This window comes from Poecilia reticulata, chromosome 20, assembly GCF_904066995.2.
Source record: "Poecilia reticulata chromosome 20, P_reticulata-male-v2, whole genome shotgun sequence".
Taxonomy (NCBI): Eukaryota; Metazoa; Chordata; class Actinopteri; order Cyprinodontiformes; family Poeciliidae; genus Poecilia; species Poecilia reticulata.
Window position 1 is genome coordinate 21142699 of NC_088849.1, and position 21928 is coordinate 21164626.

Consider the following 21928-nt stretch of genomic DNA (forward strand, 5'->3'; position numbering starts at 1 on the left):
CTGAAAAAAAGCTATTTTTTGATATTTTAACAGCTTAATGGGTTTTACCAATACCTTCTGGCACAACCGGCCCTTTAAGAACATTTAGATTTTTTATATAGCCCAAAATGAAAGAGTTTGACACTCCTGCTTTAAATCAACACTAAAAATCCACCACTTTTAGCCTTTTATTCATAATAACTGGAATATTGACCAACATATTTGATGATTTTAATGATGGTAGTTGACAAAATGCTGTGTTTATGAGCACTTTGAACTGCCTTGTTGCTGAAATGCTCTACAAAAATAAACTTGATTGATTTCTGTGGCACGTTTAAAACCTAAAATGCTTTACAGAGAAATTGGCTAAGTTAATGTATAACTCTAGAAACACTAATGAAATGTCAGCCATCTTAGTAAAACACATCTCTCTGCAGCTATAAAGGGAGTGATCTTTAATATACAGCGATGAGGGCCGACTTATCCCCTCTATGTTGCACTAATTGCTCTGGATCAATGAAACTGTTTAATTGAAAAGGAACGTTCTCCGTCACATTGAAAGCACGAGGACCTTCGGGGAGACGAGAATCATTTATCTGTGTTTTCTGCTGCTGTCTGGAGGAATACCTGTCTGAAGAGCGACGGAGAGGGCTGGAGAGTGAGGACGGCAGACAGGAGATAAAGGAGAGGAGGCATAATGACTGATCTCTTCTGAAGCTGCTTGGTTTGCCTGCATGCCTCGAGGTGTCGCGTCGTTATTGAATCACTTCCTTTGTTCTGTGGAGAGGTCGACAGGGATCAGGGACGGAGTTACAGTCATGTCAAGAATACCTCCAACACCTACCCGTAATAACCCAGCATAAGCAGCTTCACCTACTCAAAACGGCGAATGTAGACAGATTCTGAATCAGGTGGGAGATAATATCACTAATGAGTTTTATTCTCTCTTGAAAGGCTTCCAGAGGAAACCAGTTTAAAGATGATCAAGCTTATTTAATTCTACCATATTTTTCGCCTCTACTTTTTCCCACGTTTTGAACCAAGCGACTTGTTGCCCGGTGCGGCTTTTCTGTGGATTTTTCTTCAACCACTAGGGGGCTCTTCAGCAGGGAGTGAATCATTGGAAGTCCAAATTGGAAATCAAAGAAGAAAGTGCTAATATTTCATTTAGAACAAGCACATGCTAGCAGCAGGCACGACGGAGAAATTTCTTCAAACTCATATGATGCAGCTTTTAAGTTGAGGGTTAAAGATCTGGCAGTACAGGAGGGAAATGGAGCCGCTGCACGTAAACTCGGCGTGTACGAAACCACAGTTCGGCTTTGAAGACAGAGGGCTGCGTCCTGAATAAATCCAGCAGATTTATTAGGACACATGAAAAACCGAGAGCGGTGGAGATACCAGCGGTTTATATATGTACGTTTCCAGTTTACTTTTTAATTTTGTTTATAGTGAGATGCTCTGTAAATATGGTAATTATCAGTAAGCTTGTCGCAAATAACAATAAACCAGTGATTTATGATTTATCGCATGATTTATTTTTTCTCTCTTTCTACCCAAATTGGTCTACAATTTGATGCGTTAGTCTCTTTTAGGAAGAATAATTTTGTTAACAAAGACTTCATGACTCATTTTATGTTGTTTCTGTTGTTTTATTTACTTATTTTTAGTATTTAGAACATCTTCCAGTTCCTGTGTTAAATGTTCTTTAGAATTTATAGTATTACTTAAAACAACAATATTATCACTTATCACAATAACTTCTGGAACAATTTATCGTCCAGCTAAATTTTATATTGTGACAGAACTAATTGTCAGAAATATATTTCACATTACCTGTGTTTTCATTAGCTGTAAAGTTAATGAAATTGAAAAACACACCAGTTTTGAAAAAACATAGTTTTTTTTTTAACAATAATTTACAACAAGGCATTTTAAAGTGCATTCCCTCATAAAAATAAAAAAAATGTCAGAAGGTCAAGAAGAAAAGATTTTCTTTAATGTTTCCAAATGTTTTACGCACCAATGTTAGTTCACCTTTTTACTGTACAGTTTCTCAACATTCATCATTGTTTCTCCAGGATAAAAAAAGAAGAAAATAGGGTTCTGAGAGAAGAATTTTGCCTGATCCCTGGGAGCCTCATTCCAAGGCCAAATTGACTATTGATCTTCATCTCTTTGTCTATTAAGGGGAACCTTGCATGCCAAAATTGGCCACATCCATGACGACGGCCATATCTCAATGCTGATTGATTCCAGGCACGCTGTGGCGGACCAAGGTTACGGTGTGTGTGTGTGTGTGTGTGTGTGTGTGTGTGTGTGTGTGTGTGTGTGTGTGTGTGTGTGTGTGTGTGTGCGTGTCCGCCTGCCAGTGTGCACTGCAAAAACACACAATCTTACCAAGTAGTTTTGTCTAGTTTCTACTGTAAATGTCTTAGTAAGACAAAACTAACATTTCAGCAAGACATAGGACACGTGTCAAACTCAAGGCCCGGGGGCCAAATGTGGCCCGCCTTAGCTTTTTATGTGGCCCTCTACACTCAAAATTGCATGAATAAGTCCCTCAAGTTTTTCAACAAATCTGCAAAACTCATTCAAAGTTCACACAAAATCTACAGATTCCCACATTTTTTCTGTTTTTCACTGCTAATTTTTCTCAAAATTGGCCAAAAACATGGAGTTTAAGTGACCTCTGCCTCAGCCAATGTCAAGTTATAGTCCATGAGCGGTAAGCAACTAATAAAACGTCACATTTAATATCAGACATTAGCACACGTATGATAAAAATTCCTTACAAATATTTCTAAATTAGCACCACAAAATCTGTGATTTTGACTACAAAAGAAAAAACAAAAACAATCCTTAATATTACTTAATTTTAAGACATTTTTATTGAATTCTGAAACAAACAGCTATTTATTGATATTTTTACCAGTTTAATTCATTTTATCAATGCATTCTAGAACAACAATGTATTGATAAAATGAATTATCAATTAAGAACATTCAGATTTTTGATTTGGCTCAAAATTAAATTGAGTTCAACCTGTTAAAGGAGCTTGTTTTAGTCAATAATTCCTTAATATTGATGGAAAGGTTCTAGCAGATTATTTCACTTATAGCAACACATTTTTCCCATGTTATAAGTAAGATAATCTGCCAATGAAACCAGTCATTTCTCATCAATATTAAGGAATTATTTACTTAAATAAAGCTCCTCCATATTGCTAAAAGGTTACATGTAAGTTAGTTTTGTCTTATTTCAAGTATTTGCACTAGAAATCTGACAAAAAAACTTAAGATCCTGTGTTTTTGCAGTGTAGCGCAGGTCTCCACACATTTCGGTAAATTTTTTAGCCACAAGTTGGAAGGGGAGTCGGATTCAAACCGGTACTGTTGCTCCATTCCCTCGTTTTAAAGGTCTTGATGCGCTCTGGTAGAGCAGAGAAGGAGAAGACTTCAGGTAACAGGAAAAAGAAAAAGAAAACCTCTCTAATGCAACCCAGCGAGAGATGAACGGTTTCTCTGATTGCTTTTTCTCTCCAAAGGAGTTCTCATCTGTGGCTTTTACTGGTTTGAATGAAAGGAATTGATTTCCTAAAATGTGCCTCTGAACTTCAGAGCACTTACGCCTTTCTTGCTCAAATTTAACTTAATGAATCTAATTTTTCAGATGTTTGTTTTGTAAAAGAATGAGAATTGTATTCTTCTGTGAACCTTTCTTTGCTTGAACTCACTGATGGAAGTTTTCTAAAGTGTTTGAAGCTTTCTAAGTTTGTCGATAATTAATGTGAAACTGCAGCCGGAGCTGCTTTTACTCCCACTTCACATCTCTGATCTATAATTAAAATGCATTTTCTCTCATGATACTCGTCAGCAATGTCACTCCTATCATTATTTTATGTGTTTTCTCTGTTTTAACTGCAACATGACTCACAAAGTCTTATCACAGAAAGAATTTGGTTTAGGAAATGTATGGTCCTTTTTTCCAGTTTTTTCACAGTTTTCACATTACACTGCAAAAACACTAAATCTTATTATATATTTCTGTCCAGTTTCTAGTTCTGGAAAGTTACAGGTAACTTTTCATCAAGATATGGGACCTTGTTTTAAGTAAATAATTATTGAATATTAATCATTTTTTAAAAAGTACTAGTTGTACTGGTAATTACTTACAACATGGAAAAAATGTCTAGTTTTAAGTTAAATAACCAGGCACTGGAACTCGTACTTTTTCATTATTACTAAGGAATTATTGACTTACAACAAGCTTCTATTAATTAATGATAAGTCACTTATGAGTTAGTTTTGTCTTATTTCAAGTTTACTGAGATATTTGCACTTGAAACAAAACAAAATTATTGGCAAGATTTTGCATTTCTGCAGTGCAAATGAATCTTTTCATATTTCTGCACATTAAAACCACAAACATAAATGGGTTTTATTGAGATTTTATGTAATAGACTGATGCAAAATTGCATATATTTGTGGACTGGGAGAAAAAGAAACGGTTTTGAAAAATTTCTTTAAGAAATAAAAACATAAAATATACTTTATAGCAGTGGTCCCCAACCTTTTTAGTACCGTGGACCGGTCAAGACTTGGAAATTTTGCTGCGGCCCGGGGTGGCGGGGCGTGAACCGTCAGATAAGGTTTGTGCATGTTGGTGTTCCCGCTAAATCCTGAATATACCCAATTTGGTTGTCTTGGCCTTTTTATCGCAGCCTGTGGGGTTTTCCCTGACTTTAAACGAGATTACAACCTGCTGAATGTGACAGGTAGCCAATCAGAAAGCGCGGTGACGTAAGAACAGAGGGGAACCCAAACCGCTGACATATCGCTCAACTGTGAGTCCGGTGGACATCGGAGATGATATGTGGAAATGTTTATTATTATATGTACAGTAAATGTCATTATTATATATGTTTATTCAATTAAAAATGTTAACTATGAAAAAACATACTCACCTCCAAATCATAGTGCAGCAAATAGAGCGGCTGCTCCCGTCGTCTTTTATCCACTGCCTTTTCTTTTTGTTACGTCTTTTATCTCTTAAAATGACTCCACAAACTATCACTATTGCTTCTACATCGTCATCCGTGTTTGGTTATTCTAAATTCCCATATGGTATGTTGGGAGTTTTGTGGATTTTCTTTTGGAATCGGGATGTGTGTTGCTCCTGCCGTGAGGCTGGAGACACGAACCGATCGAACCTGTTGTTCTTTTATCAGCTCTGTGGTCACAGAGGTTTGGAGAATCGGCCGACAATTCTTAAATCTTGCCGCCTAAACCAGACTTAAGACTCACAAGCTCTACTCATCTCATCTCGACCACTGCCCAAAGGCTCTCTGACTCTGGTCGCTATGGTAACGTTTACATATACCTTCAAAATAAGATACAGATGCGCCACAAAAACGAACATTTTACTTTCGTGAAAATTTTAACTCACGATACTGACTAACGGGAGCCCTGAGCTTGTTTCTCTGCAAAGAGACGGTTCCATCAGGGAGTGATGGAGACAATGACACCCGAAATGTTGCTTATATCCACAGCCTGCTTGGTCTCTACGTGGCGAAGCAGCTTGAAGCTTCATTGCCTCATTAGCAGCCGGTCGTCGCATGTTACGCAGAGCGGCTTGTAACGTGGGACTCACCTACCGGTCCAGGATAAATCCATTCTCCTGTCTCTTCTCTGGGCCTTTTCCCCTTTGCAAAGAAACTTTCCAAAGACATTTGATCTGTTTCTTACTCATTTTGCTGCTTGTGGGCTCAGTGTTGGCGCGCAAGTAATGGAGAGAATCCGGTTAAAGGTTTTTCAAAATAAAAGATCCTCCAGACTCAAATAATACATAAAACTGAAATATTTAATTATTTCTTGCGCGGCCCGGTACCAATTGGTCCACGGACCGGGGGTTGGGGACCACTGATTTATAGAACTATTTTTGCTGCAATTACACCTGTAAGTAAGTACAGGCATGACACTATAAAGATAGAAATCTTAGTTATTTACTGGTTTTGCTGGTCTATCAAATGAAATCCTGATAATATAAACTGAAGATTGGGTTTGAAGTAAAGTTCATGTATAGGCAAAGTTTAAAATGTTAATGTTAGTTTAAATTCAATCGAAAACACCTATTTGTCCAAAATGAAAGTGAAATGTTGCAACTCCTGCTTCTCTGCATATCAGCTCCTCTCGGTTGTAAAAGCAACAAATGGTTTCCAAGGTTATGCATCATCGCGACCGTCCGAAAAGTAAAAGAGTAAAAGTAAAAACTCTTCCAGCTTCACAGCATCAAAAACCAGACATGCAACGCTTCAACTAAAAACATTATGAATAAAGATCAGAACTACTACAAATCTAAAATAGTTTCTACAATAACTACTAGATCAGGCAATAAAATCTATTTTCAACCAGTGCAAAAAACATTTCCCTGCAGGTTTTAAGCTAAAACCCAAATGTCTTCTTTCTCTTATGGCGTGCCGGCAAAAGCAAATGAGCCGTTTCTAAAATGTCAGATGAAACGCTGCGACCTTTTAAAAGGTTAGGCATAACAAGAGGAGCCCATACTGTACAAACACCACATGTCTGAGCGTCAGATTAACCTCCCTGCAAACCGCTGGGCAGATAATGAAGACATCAGAATGGCTACCAATCATAAACCGTGTTAGATTAGTTTTATTCATAGTGTGAATATTAATGTCGGCTCTAAAGCATCAATAAATCATGAGTTATGCTAAGGGGGGGACACTGGTTTTTGAATTATATCTCCATGCATAATTTGATTCTCCAAAACAGATGCTCAGGGCGATGTGGGGGCTTAGTGACGGGGGATCGATGGAGAATCCAGAGAGGAAGGAGGAATCCTGAAGATGGCCTCCAGCGCCAGAGGAAGGCCTGGGAAAATAGTCTGGATGCAATTCAACTATCCGTGTGAAGCTGTCTGAGTTCTGTTTTGGTAGAACAACTTAATTTGTAAATGCGACACAATTAAACCAGCGTAGATGCAAACACACCTGGTTAAATTCTCTAATTAGCGTTCTAATTATAACATGCAGATCAAACTTCTTCCAGCATTAAAATGGATGTTTATTTCCATGTCCAACTCTGCAGGGCACAGAATGGAAAAGCTAATTTTAAAAAAAGCAGCTGACACAAATACATCTATAATGTGATGATCTCAGTTTGAGAAGGAGATGTATTATGCAAAATTATGACTTTGAAAAATTAACACCCACAACAGTCCAGATATTTCCTGTTAATTTCCCACTGTGTAACTTCACAACCGTAGACCTGTGTTCCTTGGAGTCACTGAGTTAGCATAATCTCCCTCCTCTGTATACCAAAGTATTCCAGAGTCCAGTGTGAGGCCATCTGTCCGACAGACCAGTCTTGGCCCAAACGGCTCAGCTGATACCAAATAAAGCTGCAAATCCACAGCAAAGAGGCCGAAAAACACCAGAATTAACAGTTTGCGATTAAACTGTCCAAGTCCAAACTGAGCTGCTGTTGTAGGCGAGCTGCAGAGAAAACAACAAATGCCTGCAAACCTCAATAAACTGAAGGCCGATTCCTCCACAGTGATATGAGAGTGATAAAGTTGTAGAGAAAATCATTTATTCAGGTTATTGCAGCTAAACATTGCTGTACATTATTAAATCACAGGTTTCACTTAATTCTCCCACGACTGTATTAGGAGTTATGAACGCCCTCATATATTTTTTCATTAAATACCATAAATTCCTGGTTATTACCAGCCAGACAAGCATTTTTTCTTTAGAGTTTCTCATGTCCTCGGCACTGTGGCTCCTGCTGCAATGCCTTGATTAATTTCTACGCCTTCACACTCATTCTGAAACTCTGTGAAGCCTTTTTCCCCCATTACCTGCAAAAACATCCGCCTGTGAGGCATGGTGGCCCTGAGGTGCCAAAGCAAAATAACTCTAGGAGAGTTAGCGCTTCACAAAACAACACGATGCTGCTTTAAAGGCTGCAGCAGGCAAACTGAGAGACAGATATTAACTCAGTTTACAACTTTAATAGCTTATTGTGATCAGACTCTCACAGACTGGCTATTATTTTTTATTTGGAGGAAGTTTCTTTGCTGCCAACTGTTGATACCTAGTTTCTGAAATTGCTCCTTTATCAATTATTGAAGACTGGTCAGTGATTTTGTTTTTGGCACTGGGAAATGATCAGATAATTGTGCAAATAGGAATTTGTCATAAAATTAAGAATATTGCTGAGAATCCTGAGCATACGCTTGTCTCCGATCAGAGGCTTCTCTAGATTTGCTGCAACACTGACTGCTATGGGAGATCCTTTCATTAACAACTTGTATAGGAGTGACATTTAATTTCCCTTCGGTATGAATAACATTTTATGCATTAGAATTAAATTAAACCTTGTATTCACTTTTGTTTTAACAAGTAAAAAAAAACTTTCCTGTCAGTCAAATGTAACTTTCCTTCTTTGCTCAGTTTTTTTGTTCACATCTCCATAAAAACTCGACCAGCATCCGTAACATTAATAAAAATAAATGTTTACTTTTTAGCTTCATTGAATGGGAAAAACTTCCAGTTTGAGATTTAGACAAACTCTGGTTTGCCCATATTTGGTGCAAGGAAAAAGCCGTGTCCTTATTCTTGAAGTTAAAATCTACCTTTTATTTTTTATTTAGTGGGTTCGTTTGATTTTTTTTTTAGTATTATTATTCACATTGAAATAGTATTAATTCAGTTTAATTCATTTACCTTCAGTCTATTGAGTTCGAGATCATAAAAGGTTAGAGCTAAAGTGTAAAGAAAAACTTTCTTTGATCATAACCACCTTAAAAGATAAAAAGAACGTGAGACTCTTTGGAAAGAAAATTAAAAAACATGAATTAAGGCTTTTTTAAAACAGTTTCTGCAAAAGTTAAGGTTACTAAGGTTGAAAATTCTTAGTCTTATTTCCACCATCATAATTAAAGTTTAACTGCAAGCATTTACTACTGATTTTAAATGTCCCAAAGCAGCTTCCAATACTAAAACGGGATAAAAAGCATTTTTATCTGTGTTTCCTAGAACATGAACCCTTCGGGCAGTTTTCCCTGTTAATGATAGTGGCTATTTAAAACACATTTACGGCTTCAGAACTAATGAGTTCATTGGTTTTTCAAATGGTTTCTAAATGTCCTCTTGTTCATAAAGCTACTGCATTTTCCCAAATCCAGTTTTTTTTATTATTATTTCTGATAACCAGGAAGAAAAGTGAGAAGGAAATATATGCTACAAAGCAGACTATGCTGCACACCAATATGTCTGTGGGATCATTAATGTTGATGCAGATGTTATAAACTGAAAATGGAACACAGATGGGTTTTTGCACAGTTCATTACTTGGGCTGAAAACACAGTTTGTTTATGTGTGCACACATCGATGCGTCCTGCTCTGAGTGGGTGAATCTGAGCCGTGGCAGAAGGTTGCTCCTGCAGACGCTGAGAGGCTCAGCAGAGACGCTTCCCCTTCGTGTTCACCAGTAAACCAAAGCTGGGTGAAGCTGTGGAATCGACTGGGTGTCCTGTCGGTTCTTACATTTTAAAAAGAAAGTTAATCGATAGAGACAGTGAGGTGAAAATTGTATCTTCCCCTCTTGAAGATTTCTGCTGTTTTTGGTCAAACTTAAAAGGTTCAAATGTTTAAATAAATAATATCTGGAACCCTTGTATATTTGTGGTTCAGTTTTTACTTGGAGAGTGAGATTATTTGCAGAAAACCCTCCTACATGCGGATTTTTTAAGAGCATGTTGAAAACATACAGAAGCATATTAGGCGCACATTTCAAACAAAAAAACTTTTGAGATTAATCTCCAAAGTTTTCTAGAAAGTCTTGGAAATTTCTTAACTTTAAAACTTCAGAAATTTGCTAGAAATAATTTAAATAATTTGATGTTAATCTCAGAAATTTTCCAGAAAAAAAAGCATGATTTCTGACCCTTAATAGTTGAAAATTTGCTAAAAATTAAAAATCAAAAATTTGATTCTGAGATTAATCTCTAGAAAACAGAATTTGTTTTTGTTTAAAAATCAAAACTTTTCTATAAAACTCAGATAATTTGAGATTAATCTAAAAAACTTTTCAAGAAAAAAAGCAAGGAAATTTCTGACCTTTTTCTAGAAAACAGACATTTTTTAGTTTTAAAAGTCAAAAACTTTCTAGAAAAATCTCAGACATTTTGAGATTTTTGCAATAATTTCAATAATTTTCACATGTGAGTATAAACGTTGAGTTGGGGGCGTGACCAGAAGAAAATGATTTGGATTTAAAGCAGGGGTGTCCAAAGTTTGGCCTGGGGGCCACTTGCTCCCCTCTGAATAATTTGGTCCTTCATTCCTGAAAGCCTAGATCTGGTTTGCCAGTTTATGCAGCTGAAGTTGAGGTAAAATTAAGAAAATATACAGTTAAAATATTAAAATATAAAATTCAAGGTGGAATAAAAAGTATTCATGCAGACTTTTGCTTTTAATTTAAGTTATCAGTAGCAGGGACCTAAAACATCCAGTGCCTTTTCCTAAAATGCAATTTTGGTCATTTATTACAGTAAGCAAAATAAATGAGCCACATCCTGTTCTTGCTGCTAAAAAGATTTTTTAAAAGATCCGTAAAAAGATTAACAATTTTAAATATTGTTTACCGTTTTGGTATGGCAAACTTTCAAATGTACTTCTTTGCTTATTTCATTAAAATCTTCTGTGTTTAGTTTGTTTATTAAAAATTTTAAAAACAGGTTAGTTTTCGCAGTTATCATTGGAAAGAAAAATACAAAAAACTTTTGTGGCTCCTGACTAGTTTTAATTTGACATTTTTGGCCCCCGTACCAAAAAGTTTGATTTAAAGGTGACAAGAGACCCTAAAACAGCTCAAAATAGTTTTGTGCAAAAAAGAAAAAGTAAAAGACATGTTCTGTTCAGCCCCAATCCTAACCTGTTCAAGGACGCATAAGTCACTAGTCACTAAATTTCTCTTTTACAATTTGACTGGGATGTCAAAATGTTCAAAATTACAGAGAAGTGTGACCATTTTCAGATCAAAATCTGCTGGGTCTCCGCCAAGTCATTTACACGCAGCAAACTGGATCTCGATAACAATCAAATGCCCAAACAAACAATCCCAAGCTTCTGCAGCTCTATTTTCCATCTGCACCAAACCAGCAGAGCGTCACGCCACTGCAAGCTGTTTGGTTGGGTATGAAATAGGCTTTACACTTGAAGAAACACAGCAAACTGTGTTGTATGTGTGTTTGTGTGTGTGTGTTCAACAATAGGAACCTGGGCACAATGCTGGAGTCTCAGGTGAGGTCCCAACCTGCAGGTAAAAGGGTCCGGTCCGCGGCTGAGTGCAGGAGGAGGAGGAGGCGGAGGGGAGGCAGCTCTGGAGAGATGTGTGGAGAGGACAGGAGAGCATGTTTTGCTTGTCAGTGGAGACAGAGAGAGGCGAGTGCGTCTTGCTACACCTGTCAGACGGATGAACAAAGTACATCTGTTCATCCCCTCGTCCTTTGTAAGGTGTCACTGACTAAGAACGTGGCTTTCTAAAAGACGAATTTCTGCTTTGTTTTTCTAAAGCTCAAACAAAAGTGATTCAAAACTTGGACACAACAATCCACAGTCAAATTAATATTTTTGGTGTCAAAAAACGACATTCTTGAGTAACATGACACTGTCATAAACCTGAAGGAGTCTTCATAAATGTTTATGACAGTTGTCATGAAGTGTCTTTTGGTAAATAGTGACACTTTTAATTGACTTTTAATGCAAGTTTTAATGGAACTTTGAATCCATTAAATCCAGTTGCTAGGCTAACTAGCCTTAGCATCACAACCTGCATTCGGGAAGGTGTGGTGTGGGGAAGGAGCTGATTATTGTCTCATGTTGCTCTGTCACAACATGATAATTGCTTCAATTATCATGCTTCAAACATGTAATAAAGATATTGTTTATAAAAGGACACCATGGAGGAGCTTCACAGCCTCAAATCCATGGACTCATACAATCAATATTTAAATTGATTACAATCTCTCACGCAAAGAGATTGTAAAAGACTCTTTGTGTGAATAACAAGGTTCTGGTGACTGGCAGAATAAGTACATATAGTATCTTGCACCTAGGCTACACGTCCGTCTTAGCTAGCAGATAAAAGCTACATTAGCTAAGTCAACTTTGTAGTAACTACTACAGTAAATATTTACCTTAGTATTACACAAAGGTAGGTAGAGTAGTAAAAATTGTGATTTAGTAATAGTTGTAATGTACTTACCGTTTATAAGTCAGATAGGAGCGAGGTGAGAGCTAGTTCTAGGCCTGTGGCTTGTTTATTGTTGTCATAGCAACTCCATAGCAACTGGAATGACAGTCACGAGACAGTTCACGAAAGTGACGTCGCATGAAAACTACGCATTGAATTAAAGTTTTGATGACAAGTATGAACAGCTAAAGGCAAAATATATACTTTTTCAATACATTTGTATTGTTAGTATTACAATAATAAAGCCTTTACAAACCTTGAAAATTCTATATTATTCCAGTATTATACGGACTAATCTCTGGACACTAGCTGGCTGCCACAGGTGACACATGAAAGCTGTCATACTGGCTGATGGGTTGATCTTTCCCGTAGAGAACAAAATTCAGCTGCACACCAAGGGGGGAGGTTTTCTTTCCATGCTTTTCTCCTTTTCCCCCGTTGTGGAATAGAAAAGACGAAGAGCACAAGGTGCTTTTGCCACCTACACAAAGTCATCTTTCTTCAATACAAAATTTTGAAAAGAATTGCACCATGTTGCACACAACCTATGACCATTAGGCAATAGCAGGAAAAGGATTACATGGCTGCTTTAACACTGATCCATCAATGCAATACATTTTTAAAAAGCAGGAATTATCTCTCTTAAAGGGTGTTTGCCAGATGGAGCAGACACTTGTACACAGAGCGGTAAAACTGAATGCATTGATCAGTGAGATTTAAATTCCCAACCTTCTGTTTAGTGTTTATAGGCTGCGTCATCCTCATTTAGACAACAGGGTGACGTTTCAGCTGCATTAGAGGCAGCAGAGAGGAGGATAACAATAAATGTTTTATAGCATTTAACAGATGATTCGAGGCACTTCGACACAATGCAGGAGAGAGAAAAAACCAGCTGCACTACTTCAAACTGAGTAAAGAACATTGCACACAAGCTGCAGAATAAAACAACAAATCACAGGAAGAAGAGGGATCCTCTGTCTCCTACCGCGGCCAAAAAACATTGAAAACCAGTCATCCAAGTAACGCAAAACTCATCACATCACGCCGTCAGCTTACCTGAAATATTACGATGGAGTATTAGGGTCCACGCTGAGAAACAAAAATAAATAAACTTACGAGAATTTTACAAGAAGTCATAAAATTATGAGAATAAAGTAATAAAATTATGAGAGTAATTTTGTGCAAAAACAAAGTCAAAATAACACAAGAATAAAGTAACAATGTTACAACTTCATTCTCAAAATATTATGACTTTTTTCCCAACTTTATTCTTGAAGTTCTGAGTTTATTTTTGTGTGACTATATTCTCGTGATTTTATTTTTTATATATTTTTTTATTAGTATGTACTAATTGGACTGTTCCACATCTTGCCACTGCACAACTGGATTGACAGCTTTCCTCTGCAAAGGTCTCACAAAACACAAAAAGCTTTTTCATGACTCCATATCAATAAAATGGAAATTATCCGTAAATAAGCTCCAAATATGAAACTCAAGTAGGCCTCCACTTATTACAATAATTTAATATTCAAATAATTTACTCCTACGTGTCTTTACAGCTGAAGCGGAGAATGTGTTGTATGCATTTCTACATGAATAGAAAAACACCTTTTCTGTTTCCAAGACTTAAAAAAAGAAAGTTTATTTCCATCACAGTAACCTGTCATACTTTCATGAACTCAGCAAGGCGTCCTGCTAATCAAGACTTTTCAAACAAACCGGAGGTGTTACAAAGAGCAGAAGTGATTGCATCAATTAAACAAAATCTTAATGAAGGTTCTTTATTTTCCCATGTTTAGTCAAATCACATGTATATTTTTTTAAAGATGAATTTCTACCTTAAAATGAACGAAACACTCCTTCAAAACTAGAGTTTTCATCTCACTCTGCTAATGATGGAAGAGAATATATTTAATATTTACAACAAGAGTGAAGAAAACAGTCTATTTTGCAACAAAGTACCTTTGAGGTAAGTTTTCATAAAATAAAGCTTTAATTTGAGGTTACCTTGAGGACAGACATTGCTCCAAGGGTAAACCCTTGGAGGCAAACTTTTAATCACAATTTAAATCTTGGCTATCTAACAAGTTGGCAAATGGTCTTTAAAGATATTAAAGGGGAGATTAAAAGCCACTAAGTAGACTAATGCATTTGAAGAAGAAAATAAATATTAATTAATTCACTTTTTAAGGCATTACAAAGAGGTTTTACAGCTTTATTAGCATTACCTAATAGCATTCTCTATAAGTTGTGATGGAAATACGCCTGTCTTACGTTCTGTCCTTTTATGGATCATTACTGTACCTCTTTCATATTCAAAACATATTTTAGCAAAGCCAAGGCAGTTTTTTTGCCTTATCTTATCCTAGTTTATCACAAAAAACTGAAAGCATCCACTTTACATATGTTATAATGAAATACTTATAGAAAACGGTGCCATTAAATGAGCAAAGCACCTACTATACTCTAATTTCACTGTTTTCAACGTTAACTGTATTGTATGATAAACAGCTTGCCATATTCACTCAAACGTTTTTGTCCTGTGCCACACCAAGTAGTGATAGCAACAACGTACTTTCATTAGCATTAGCATTAGCAACACAGACATGAGCTAGCATGCTTACTTTAGCCTAGAAACAGAAGCTATTCATAAGACTTTTTTGTTTTAATTTCTTGTTGTTTACAGTTTCAGTTTTGCTTTTTCTTATCTGTTTTTGCTAGCTTAGCTAAAATAGCTTCTTCTCGTTGACATGAGAGAAATTAACCTGCTTCAGTCTTTTCTGCACATTTTACTCATATATAAGTACACAAAATTAAAAACACAATAATTTATGTGAGTTTATTGGTTTGGAAATAGTCTAACCCAATTTAAAACATCATTTGAAAAATATATCTGTAATTTAATTTAGTTTCATAAAGTGGAATGAGAAGAAATTACGATGTGGATGTTTGACAATAAAGCTTGCATGAGTTGTGACAACCTCTGCATCTGAAATGACTCTGGAAAAGCAAATCTGAACAACAGCCAACACCCATATACGTGCCCCGTGTGCCTCTACCCTGCACAAACACACCCATCGATTCCCAATTCTCTCACATGGAGGAGTGCAGATGCTGTAACCTTTTGCTGTTGGTCCCATCAAAGTGAAAAACAGAGCTGAGTGGAGGGAACGTCACGCTACAAATGGGCCTTTGGTTTCTCATTGGGATTCAGGGAGCCAAACCCTTGTTTCTTTCTCGATCTGTGAGCCCAAAACAAACGCAAAGACCCGCTTCTCTGCGCCTCTCTCTGCATATTGATGGCGTTATCCACAGCGCCATCTTGTGGATATTTCAAACTCTCTCTGTCTAAATTGCTTTTATTTTGGTCATGTTGGTCACACTGCATCTTCTAAGACATTCCTCCTAATTTCACTGCTTTCAACGATAACTGTATTGTATGGTATTCCTCTAATATCAAGAAGGAACATTCTAGGAATGAGATTTAAAAAATCTCATTCCTAGAATGTTCCTTCTATTCCTCCTTCTAAAACATCATATGAATTAGGAGACAGCCGTAGATTTTAGTATTTTTGGAGCAACACTCTTTGGTATGACAAACACACCCTCACTGTCCTTCCCACAGATCTACACACACACACACACACACACACACACACACCCAACCAGCTCATGTAGATTAAAAACCCAATCCAATCCAATGTGTGCGTGCTCTGGCATGAAACCTGCTTCCCTGGGGTGTGAAAGTGGTGCAAACCCTCCGCCTATGTTCTGATGCTGCCATCTGGATCACAGTGGGAGGCACCGGCTTTAAAAAAAAAACCCAGCTCCGGTAGAGTCTTCTCATGCCCCTTTTATCCAGAAGGGATCAAGGCGAAGGATCTCAGCCAAATCATGTCCTGTTAATTAAGATTTGTAAATTTGTTTTTTACAACACTCAGCACTGCTACATCCACTTTTCATTTAATATTCAGACACGTCTGTAACCCTTCTCTGTTTATCTCTGGTTCGGTAGGTTGACTTCACAACGCTCTCAGGTTCACTGAATTTATTCTATCAAGACAGAAAATCAAGTTTTTGGTTAACATCGGTTCAGCAGTTTCTGTCCCTATACATTATAATAAAAAGATAAAATACAATAAATAACCCTAAACAAACTACAGAGCACTGGTTCCCAATGAACAGCTGACAGCAGTTAGCAGCAACTTGTAAAATTAAACACTGCAACAACAATGATAAAAGTTAAAAGCATACACAAAGCCTGGCAGAAGTACATATGAAACCCTGTATTTAGTTAAAGTTATCCTAAATGTATATTAAAATATAATGCTTGTAAAGAAAACACAGAGTCGATACCACAGTTACTGGTGGCAACAGAGAAAGGGGGCGGCGCTGTCAGTTACTGGTTGCTATGGTAACCACCAACCGTCAAGAGCAATACGGCCATATTGCCTAAAAGGAGAAAATAACTTTTTGGCTAAACAAAATTACTTTGAAGTATGAATAAGCCAGTTTTGACAAACTTCACCTCTACAATATGGTTAAAATAAAACCTTGTTACACATCTCTAGTTTTATATGAAAATGTACATTTATTTATTATTTTTAAAGGGATCAATGATATTTGGCAGACTCAACTCTGCAGTTGTAACTGTAATTATGTCATCTTACTTAAGTAATTTAGCATTGTTTATCAAATGTTTATCTTCCTGAAAAGTAAAAAAAAACGTATTGTCACTTTAAGTCAAATCACTTGTTTTATTGGCAGATCATTTCACTTATAACAAAAAGTTTCTGGATGAATTTTTGACACATAAATGTCTAATATTTGCACATGAGGGCAAGGAAATGCTTAATAGAACAGTGCTGTTATCGATACTGAGGAATTATTGACTTGAAGCATTCTCATATCTTGCAGAAAAGTTGCTTGTAAGTTAGTTGTGTCTTATTTCAAGTTATTTGCACAAAATATTTGGTTAAAAATTGCTTGGTAAGATTTCTGCTTTTGCAGTGCAGAAATCCCCTTTTTACTAATATTTGTCATTTATCAAGTGAAAAGGCAGCTAATAAGAAGCCGATATATTTTTTAGCCAATGTACCATGAATTATTTTCAGAAAAGATGTTGTTAAAAACAAAACTCAGTTGAATTAACGGAATAAAAAGTTGCAGATTCACAAGAAATACAATAAATTTCCAACCAATATAAACCAAGATGGATTACCATCAGTCCAAATCAGTGATGAGGTCATGATGTACCGCTTAACTCATCAGAACTTCATTTTTCAAATCTCATCTGTAATGTTTTTCATTTCATCACAGTCCTGTATGGGTTTGCCGTAGACCCCATGCTTATTCCAAATGTATCGACCAGCTGGACTCTGTCAGAGGTCGCCATGGAGACGAGCAATCGGGAGGGCGATGGAGCACCGGTGACCTCAGATGTCAGCTTACTCCAGAAGTATGCAGCAGCAGAATACTGATAACGGCTGAGCGGCTCCATGGCGGAGCCAAAAAAATCTATACTCCACCTTCAGGTGCCCTCAAGATGGAAATGACAGCTTGAAGTCCGGGAATGTTTGATACCTGCAAAGGAGGGCAAGGAAATGCTTACTAGAACAATGCAGTTCAGAAATAAAACATTAAAATACATAAACATTCTAAAATGGCATTCTTTTTTCTTTTTGTTATATGTCAACTAATAACTTCAGTTTGTTTATTTCCAACCTGAAGTAGAACAATGTGTTAAAACTGAAGGTTTTCAATTCAATTTTTGTTTGCTAAACAAATCTATAGTTTGACAGAGAACAAAATTAAAATTATATTTAGCCTCTCAGGTGTAATTCTCTGTGGAAGCCACTCTACACTGCAAAAACACAAAATAATACGTAATTTTGTTTAGTTTCTACTGGAAATATCTTAGCACATTTGAAATAAGAGAAAACAAGATTACAAGTCATTTCTCAGAAAGATTTATTAGCTAATTTAAGTCAATAATTCCTTAGTATTGATGAAGAAGTACTAGTTCCACTTATGACAATCTTTTTTTTCATATATTCCAATGGAACTAGTAATTTTCCATCAATATTAAGGAATTATTAACTTAAAACATGCTCCTCTATCGTTCTGAAATGTTTCTTATAAATTACTTTTGTCTTATTTAAAGTGTACTAAAGATACTTTCTCTAGAAACTAGACAAAAGTACTTTGTAAGATTTTGTGTTTTTGCAGTGTATAGATGAGCATTTGTAACCATTCTGTATGAGAACATCACTTTTCAAGTCTACAGTTTTATAGTGGAGGAAACTAAAACTGTGAACAGGCTTCCTTCTCTGGGTTTGTTTGGCAAGAGGTCACGAATGTTGGGTTGACCCATCAACAATGGGAGCAGGAATCAACTGAGATTTACAAAAAGTCACAACAAAACATGTTAAATAATAAAAGAGGGAAGGTGCAGCTGCTCCCAGGATGAATGAACTCTTTCTTTGCTTTTGTGGCCTCTCTGTCCAATTTGAACTTTTATTGTTTTATTATTGTTACAAGGCCATGGCCACATATTTTTGTTTTTGGCTTTTATTTGTTTTATCTTTTTATCTACATCGATCAATCAATCAAATTATATTTGTATAGCACATTTCAGCAGCAAGGCATTTCAAAGTGCTTTACATTATTAAAATAAAAACAACATGTGACATTGAATAAACAGTGAGAAAAAGAAACAGTGAGAAAGAGAAATAAAAAGAAATTAAAAAGTAAAAATGAAACATGTGACATTGAAAGAGTTTAAAAAAAAAAAGATAAAAACATTATTCGCATAAATGTACCTTATGGGGTCTCCTCGAAAATAAGAGGCTCTACAAGCCTTTCCTTCTTTAGCACTTTAGTCAAACCGCCATTTGACAAGGACTCTAACCTTTAAAACATAATAAAATTTTAACCAGTTTGTAAGCCTACCCACCAGCACAGGAAAATGGCAAAAAACGAACAAATGAAAATAGAACATTATGTATTTTTTTTATTTTTTTATTTACATAAAGGCAAAGCACAATATCACTCAACGTTGAAGCATGTTTATACCACACAAACCAGATGCAAATATAGGTATTTAAATGCAAAGTGGCTAAACTGAAAGTTATGCGTAACTCTGGCCGCTAGATGGCGAAAGAGCGACGGAAATATGAAATTGCATTGAAAGGCGTTAGTGGGAAAATTTGAGCAGTTTGGCTGCGTGGTGGTTGAGACAAACCGGCAGGAGATTTTCTTGGTGGAAAACAATTTCAGTGACTTAAGAAAAACTCTGTTGTATAAATTTAAATTGATTCTGAATTTTAATTCTAATTAATGCATACAACTTGAAACATTAATGCAAACTTCAGTTAAATGTGTTTGATTCGTGCTCTGGTTTGACAAAAACAAAAACAGTTACTGCAGCACCACATAGGAAGTGGTGTTTGATTCAAAGACATCACTCGTTTCCTTTAAATTTCCTTTTTTGTTTTATTAATCTCTGCAGAAAAATTAATCAAGAATAAAAACAGAAGATTCATTGTTGACAGTCTCATTTTTTGCTACCTATATACAAAGTTCTTCAGTTGCAGCGAAGGATTAAACGACATGCTGGTTGCTGGAGGAAAATCTGCATTCCTCTTTTTAATGTAATTTTCTTGAGCTCGTCTAATAAATTGTGACTTTATTATCAAATGAAGGTATTAACAATCTGAGATTGATTATAGATTGCATGAAAAAAAAATTCCTCTTTTTGACATTTAATGTCCATCAGAAAAAATCTGAATCAGTCATCAGGATCGATCCATTAAAGCTGAGAGAAAAGCTGAGCAGCGTTGTCAACATTTACTGGTTCCTTTGGTGGTTCTTTTGGACCCTAAAAAAAAGCCCAAACATATGTGTTATTATCTGTGCCATAAAAGTATCTAAAGCAATAAACAGTTTCGTCCTCTACCTGTGTTTTTTTCTTTGTTTGCGGCGCAACACCTTTGGAAATGCTCTTCACATCCCTCTGCACCTCCGTAAATATCTGGTTTAGGTTTTCCACCTTCTCATTTTTCATTGCATTGATCTGTCCAAACACAACACACACCGAAGCAGCAGGTGTAAACGCTACACTGAATTGGATATATATAAGATATATGGAGGGGATGGATAATACATGTGCATAATTTAAGGCGGGAAAGGTGAAATCTCACATTTTTTAGAGATGTTGTGACAGGTTTTGCTTTGTTCTTCATCTTCAGATGCCTGTTTGCTACTTGGAAAACACTCTTCTGCTTCTTTCCTTTCTGTTTATTCTTCGCCATGTTACCTGAAGGAAATGGAAAAACAGCAGCAGAGAAATATTTAAGAAAAAGACTATTTCAGAACAAAACTAGTCTCAGTGTAGATAACACTGTCTTTTCAGCATCCTAAAACTGTCTTCTCACATTCTTATATTGTTCATACTTGCATATAATTGTTTAAAATATTAAAATAGCACATTCAGGTAGACATTACATTATTTATTTTATTGTTAATTAACCTATCAGAAGCTTCTAACACTTTGACATCATCATCCAGGATTTTCCCAAGCTTATTGGAGGCACAGCAGTCTTAGTGTATGCAAACTTCTGACTTAAAAGAAAGTAATAATTATCTCTCTTATTCTGGTAGTTAGACTGTATTTACGAACCCAAATGAAAAAAAAGCAGCTGTCTTTATTTTACAGATTTATTTCCTGAAATACAGTAAATCTGTATAACAATCATTTTATATTCTAAATGTTGGAAGCGTTTATTTAAACAAAACGCTGTGAAATACTAATGTACTGTGTTTTTAAAACTTGTTTTTGTAGTTGCATTAAACTACTAAAACAGGTCAGCTCACGTTCTATTAGGTGTTTATGTTCTCTAATATTGTTTTAATAGTTGATAAACGCGCTTCTAAAACAATCAACCTTTCATACAATGTGCTCTTTAATATCGAACTCGTTATTGTCAGCTGTTCACTTTCCACGTTGTAAACAAATGCGTAGTCACAACGTACATTTTAGCCAAACATGCTAGCAGCCATAGAGAAGCTAAGTCGGAGCCATTAATCGAAATCAGAAAATAGAAGCACTAAATAAAAGTTTACATACCTTTTTCATATGAGGAGCAATGTTTGTGAATTCATGTGCTACAAGCGTGCCCTACCGGTTACGTCACTTGCGTGCGACGACGCGATAAAATGACTGGTATTGTGAAACCCGTCAATGAGGACGCCATCTTCGTCAGGTGGGTTTAAAGGAAGCTTTAATCTGACTATATATTATATTATCCATCCATCCATTTTCTTTCACCCTTGTCCCTCAGTGAGGTCGGGAGGGTTGCTGGTGCCGATCTCCAGCTAACGTTCCGGGCGAGAGGCGGGGTCACCCTGGACAGGTCGCCAGTCTGTCGCAGGGCAACACAGAGACACACAGGACAAACAACCATGCACACACACTCTCACACCTAGGGACAATGTAGAGAGGCCAATTAACCTGACAGTCATGTTTTTGGACTGTGGGAGGAAACCGGAGTACCCGGAGAAAACCCACGCATGCACAGTTAGAACATGCAAACTCCATGCAGAAAGACCGGGGCCGGGAATCGAACCCAGAACCTTCTTGCTGCAAGGCAACAGCTCTACCAACTGCG

General features: G+C 36.5%; 1 protein-coding gene across 1 annotated transcript; it reads right to left on the bottom strand.

Annotated features, from left to right (window-relative positions):
* Positions 1-411: 411 nt before the first annotated feature.
* rbis (ribosomal biogenesis factor) lies at positions 412-21531 on the bottom strand. Its single transcript, XM_008396537.2, has 6 exons — positions 21388-21531; positions 20462-20577; positions 20218-20334; positions 12273-20139; positions 11285-11469; positions 412-756 (listed from the first exon to the last, which is right to left on the bottom strand). The coding sequence occupies exons 2-4, from the start codon at positions 20570-20572 to the stop codon at positions 20071-20073; spliced, it is 297 nt and encodes a 98-aa protein (XP_008394759.1). The 5' UTR covers positions 20573-20577; positions 21388-21531; the 3' UTR covers positions 412-756; positions 11285-11469; positions 12273-20070.
* Between the last annotated feature and the right edge of the window lie 397 nt (positions 21532-21928).

Coding starts and splice junctions, on each gene's coding strand:
- rbis (XM_008396537.2), bottom strand. CDS start 20,572: ATGGCGAAGAATAAACAGAAAGGAAAGAAGCAGAAGAGTGTTTTCCAA. Junction 20,335..20,461: donor TCACAACATCTCTAAAAAAT/GTGAGATTTCAC, acceptor GTGTTTGGACAG/ATCAATGCAATGAAAAATGA. Junction 20,140..20,217: donor AAACAAAGAAAAAAACACAG/GTAGAGGACGAA, acceptor GCTTTTTTTTAG/GGTCCAAAAGAACCACCAAA.